Raw genomic sequence first — 5,296 nt, 5'->3', positions numbered from 1 at the left:
TACGAACTCGATTTCCGCCTGGGCATACTTCCGAAGATCGGCGTGATATTAGGATTGGGTCCAAGCTCGTGATAACACTCCTTCAATCATTTCTACTCACCCTTGGGAGTGCGAGCACTTGTACAAGTCATCTCCAAGAAAAGGACACCCCTATACTTGACTATCAATCGCCGCACTACTAAGGGTACAACCTCTTATGATTTATCACGACCTGTACGAGCCGCCATGATATACTACCAACCCAAAACCCTTGCTTTTACTGTGTTACTTCGTCTGCAGACACAACTGCACCTCCTAGACCAAAGTACATGGTGACACGTTGTATTTTCCGGTTCCACACACCGTATGACCTACCTCATGACCTGTCCCAACATTAGAGAGTACTATGAACACCCAAAGACCACCGTTGAATATTTCTAGCACTCTCCAGACCTAGGAGACGACTAAGGAACATTCTGCATGGGGACTTTCATCAGTGCAACTCGAGGTTTACGACTTTACGGCCAAATCACTCCCAAAGATAATTGGACATGATGCTCTACAATTATCCATACACTCATACGACCCTCCACGAATTTATCCACCATTTATACGATTTTCCCTGGCCTTTCTACTCGAGAGGGAGTGGTCTCAGAACGCGTGAGAAACATCTCGGAGGAACCCGTAGTCAAGAGACTTGCGCTTGCATTTCCGAAGTCATAAAAGTTTCGCTCGGAGACATTTCTCCAAACAACCCCCAATATGGTTGGCACCCAAACGAAGCTATGACATCAGAGAGTCTCTCTATATTTTCCTCGGCATTTCTGCGATTTTATTCGAGGCACATACAGTCATCGATCCCAGTCGAGGCGCACCACCGGAAGGTCGCACCGAACTGCCGGTTCCTGTAGAACGTTTCAAACTCCGCTTCCCCTGCCTTCTGCTCGCCTTGCTATGCGGCTAGAGAGGGCTACAGGCCACCAAATCACTCAGAATAAAATCCTAGAATGTACTACACATTCATACCTTTCTTTCGAGCCCATTTACTCGACGATCGAGTGTGAACTCGCTCCGGTGTAGCGAAACTTAGAGGGAACTTAAGTCAGGGCCATCTGATAACAGTTCTCCTCATGTTTCTCGCCTAGTATCCAGTCATATTTCGAGTATTTGGTATCGTCGGATAGCTATAGGTCTCCCCTACATATCTATGGTGCCTGAAGAATATTATCAGCCGTTCTTACTCCGTAGTCCACGATCTTACTCAGCCAACTTTGTGTCCATTGTCCTCTTGAATGTTTTACCTTGTACATAACCTTTGTCTCGCTTTGTAAACTCTCGTCTTGTTCTGGCGACCTCTGTTTACATGCTACATTTCCTTTGCATGCTTTACTTAGTGTTCAGAGTAGTGTACATTGCTTGGCATTCGTCTTACTCATCCTTCAAGGCCGGTCAGTCATAGTAGCTTAGAGTACTGATCATTTATTGTTTCTTTCGTCGCCTCGGAAGGACAGAGGCTTAGGCGAGCTGTAGTATATATAGTAGATAGTTCTGTCATGTATTTACTCAGTTTTCGAGATCGTCTACTCCTGGGCATCTCCTAGATTCACTCTACCTTGTCTCTTATCCCTTTATCCGAATATACTCGCCTTTTATTCCTCTGAGAGTCGTCTTGAGCCGTGGGGTACATAGACCCGTGCTGCCCGGCCGTGACACTGGCCGTCGTATCGCAGTTTGATGCGTTGTCCATCGTGATAACATGAACCTATAAGCTTTAAATTAGCTTAGACACGACGAGGATTACTATTGACACCACTTACAAATTGTGCGATTCCGTGGCGCTCGAGGCACTGTGCGATCTGCGTCGCAAGCTCGGAACCCTTGTGACTATTATCTAGCCTAGATTATCACAAGTATATGTTAGAATATATTGGGGTCGTCTGAAAATGGGATCATGAGGATTACCGAATCATCTCGAGAAGCACTCGATATACGACTCCGTTCTCTTCCCATACAAGCACAAGGCCAAGCTCGGAGATGTGAATAGGCGCAGCCCAGCCATCAGCAACCAGATGTACATCACGATTGCGTTTCTGAACCAACATAAGGGAGTGCAGGACTCGGAGAAGCAGAGATAGCGAGCACGAACCACAAAGTACTTCGTAGCACGAGGTTTGAACCCCTCATGAAGCCGAACCAAGTCGCGTTGCCCAGTCTGAGGAGATGGCAGAAGAGTACCGGGGCGAAGAAGATGGACTTCACGGAGGTACAACGGGTCCTTCAATGATTGGAAAGACCGCTTTGATGCAGCACATCGAATAGAGATGATGGCGCGATGCATAGCTTCAGAGTATACAGGTGTTTCTTCAGATGATGCCGAATGGTGGCGCCCGGGAGCGCGTTTATCGCAGGTCGAAGCAGAGCTATGCAGATTACCGGTCCCACCCCTGAGCTTATCCCGAGTGCGAGTCACAGTAGCATGTTTCGTGTCGCCGTGTCTACAAGTATAAACAATCGTGATGTCTCGAGCCGGAGAAGATTCCTTCTTGACCGTGATGTTGTAGTGATTGAGGTCTGCTCGGAAGTGTTTCTGAAAATGTTCTGAGTTATGATAAAAGGTTAGCCTTTCCGTAAACAATTGTGATTAGTTAAGCATTGACGCACCTAGAATTGCTGCCTCATCTATGTCCCACAACTCCTCCACAGACCAGTACCACATATCTGTTCCTCCTTCTGCACGACGTCTCTTGTTAGGTGGTGGGACAGATGCCGAAGACGGTGCACCAGCATCACTTGCTCTTCGTGTGGCCATAGACGGTGTCGGCGACATCGACGGAGCTGAAGGATCGGTGGCAAAAGTAACCGAGCAAGAACGAGTGTTTGAAGGAGCAGCATTCTCTTTTTCAGTGGAAGCCATGAGAGCCAGTATTTGTTAGGTATAAAATAGTGGTATAGGCGAGTATATGCGGCTGAAAGACTGAGCAAAGAGCAGGTATCGTACACGGAGAATGTCGAAGAGAATAGAAAGAACGGCGCGACGCGACGCGTTCCTGTCACGACCCCGCGCTTTCCCCGCGCCGACAGCCGACCCGAGATCCCCGTCCATCTGTCTCATCCGCGCAGATGCCATCTGCACAGATAACGGATGCCCTTTTACGGATGATTATACGCGAACTTCACGGATGGGCCCATCCAGGGAAGGCCCTGTGCGTGAGGCTGCCTTTAACTGACGGTGAGCCGCGACGCACGGACCAGGTGGGGTGACGTCACTTAAGATGACGGCGAAATGACTCAGCGGATGAAGTCGTGCTTGGGTTGGGGACAGTGGTCGAGCGTGAAGTGCAGAAGAGTCAAGCAGAAGTCAAGAGAGAGAGAGAGAGAGAGACATGAGGTCTAAAATTAGATTTGCCTCCGAACTTGCCCCTAACTCGTTATCAAGGGCAGAAAGTCCCTATATAGTCATCACTTTCAGGCCACGTCAGCTACTCGACCGAAAGAGCTCGTATATTCCTCCTTTCAACGAAATTGCCCCCGGCGAAATTTGGGTCTGAAGTGCGGTGCGAGTTGCGTTCCCGAGTCTCGACCCACCCAGGCACCGGGCCGGCCCAAGAACACAGCTCACGACGGAGTTTAGTCCTGCATTTGCGTACCCACCTCCGTCTAAACTTGACGCTTTGCCTGCCCTGTGCGCTGTGCTGAGTTTCGAGCCTGTTTGTTTTTGTAACAAGTAGAGCTTCTGTTGTGCCCACTCCGAGTCTTGTGTCGTGCGCACCCCCATTCTAGGACGGATCCATGCCATCCCGGACGCGCATCCTTTCCAGCTCATATCTCTTTCTTTCCTTCATAATCCTCCAGACCGCCTAAATAATCGTAATCCCTCATATATACATCCCCACCGCGATCGCATCACCCACATTCCACGCAATTCACACTCAACAGCCATGCAAGTCCAAATCGTGTCCGACCTCCACCTGGAGCTCGACCGCCCGCGCAAAGGCGCATACCAATACGAGCTGCCCGTCAAAGCGCCAAACCTGGTGTTGATAGGCAATACGGGGTGCACGGTGGACGAGAAGCTGTTTGTGTGGCTTAAGGCGCAGTTGACGAAGTTTAGGCTTATTTTTTATGTTTCGGGGAATAAGGGTGCGTTTCTCTTCTCTTTCTCGGTGAATAGGTGTGGCACCGAGGCTGACTGAGCACATCTATTCGTTCAGAGCAATGGGGCTCTTCCGTCGTACGTCCCTCTCTCTCCCTTCCCGCTCCCGCTCTCCTCCATCTCCTCTCACACCATCGTACAAGTAGATCGAATCCACCGAACGTCTCCGCGCCTTCGCCCGCTACGTAAACCAAGACGACGCCTCCGGCACCTTCGTCTACCTCAACCGAAACCGCTACGACGTCGACCACACCCTCACCATCCTCGGCTGCACGCTCTGGTCGCAATCCAGGCGGGGAACACCAACCCGTGGTTTTTGTCCTGGGAGTCGACGTCGAAGATGCACTATCTTCCTCTTTGCGAGTCTGAACCCTTACTTACATCAGCAAGGCCGCATCTGGCTAAACCTAGCTATTTCGGTCTATTCGGTCTCCCGGGAGACACGAATAGATCATTTGACAGGATCTATTCATCACACCAGAGGATGTACCACCTTTATAAAGGTACCTGCTAGTAAGCACAGGATCCTTTACAATGGTTCCTCAGGAAAATAATAATAAATGCCAGCACTGGGCTGGCTACTGGGGCGGCCGGGGGGTGGTTCTGGGTGGCCGGGTGGCCCAGGGTGATGGGGTAGGGCGTATGGGGGTGGTCCTAGGGGTAGGGTAGGGGGTAGGGGATGGGGTAGGGGTGCTAGGAAATGGGTAGGGTGGGTAGGTAGGGCGTATATGGTGGAATGGGCTGGGTTATGGATGGATAAAATGGGAAAAATGGGCAGGGATGATCGTAGGGTGAATAGGGATAGAACGGTGGCCGATAAAAATACGGAAAAATGGTAGAATAATAGTAGGGATGCTAGGGTGGGGGTACTGGGTACCTGGGGGTAGATCGGTAGGGGAAACGGGGTGATCTGGGGGTATTTCGGTAACTTAGTGAGTTTTGTGAATTAGGACAAACGGATCGCATTGCCGGGTGTCATTTCGATGGAATTGACGTATAAAACGTGAATTGTGGCCTGATTTCGGCAACATGAAGGAGGACGATTTTGGGGGTTCTGACTATTTGACAAACATTGATAAATGTATAAGATGGTCAAAATCAATTTTTGAAGGAATCGGTCCATTCGTTCCGAAGTTATAGCGTAAACGGTCAAGCAAGATATTG

General features: G+C 49.8%; 3 protein-coding genes across 3 annotated transcripts in view; 1 reads left to right on the top strand and 2 right to left on the bottom strand.

The window, feature by feature from the left end:
* Positions 1–1,726, bottom strand: part of STEHIDRAFT_49378 (uncharacterized protein) — a gene marked incomplete at both ends in the record, with an annotated part of 4,254 nt that extends 2,528 nt beyond the window's left edge. The window contains one exon of the mRNA XM_007299284.1: positions 1,693–1,726. Coding sequence (XP_007299346.1) covers positions 1,693–1,726 — 34 coding nt within the window. The remainder of the gene's footprint in view (positions 1–1,692) is intronic.
* A 387-nt stretch (positions 1,727–2,113) lies between these two features.
* Positions 2,114–2,386, bottom strand: STEHIDRAFT_30972 (uncharacterized protein; the record flags this gene model as incomplete). The annotated part of the gene is made up of 1 exon (XM_007299156.1): positions 2,114–2,386. A coding segment is annotated over one exon (273 nt), but the record flags the coding sequence as incomplete, so codon positions are not given.
* A 1,531-nt stretch (positions 2,387–3,917) lies between these two features.
* Positions 3,918–4,537, top strand: STEHIDRAFT_153278 (uncharacterized protein; the record flags this gene model as incomplete). The annotated part of the gene is made up of 4 exons (XM_007300255.1): positions 3,918–4,119; positions 4,191–4,210; positions 4,279–4,412; positions 4,519–4,537. The coding sequence occupies 4 exons, from the start codon at positions 3,918–3,920 to the stop codon at positions 4,535–4,537; spliced, it is 375 nt and encodes a 124-aa protein (XP_007300317.1).
* Positions 4,538–5,296: the final 759 nt, after the last annotated feature.

Source organism: Stereum hirsutum, assembly GCF_000264905.1.
Source record: "Stereum hirsutum FP-91666 SS1 unplaced genomic scaffold STEHIscaffold_2, whole genome shotgun sequence".
NCBI lineage: Eukaryota > Fungi > Basidiomycota > Agaricomycetes > Russulales > Stereaceae > Stereum > Stereum hirsutum.
Note: the sequence above shows the minus strand (reverse complement) of the source record. Positions and strands in the feature narration are given on the sequence as shown.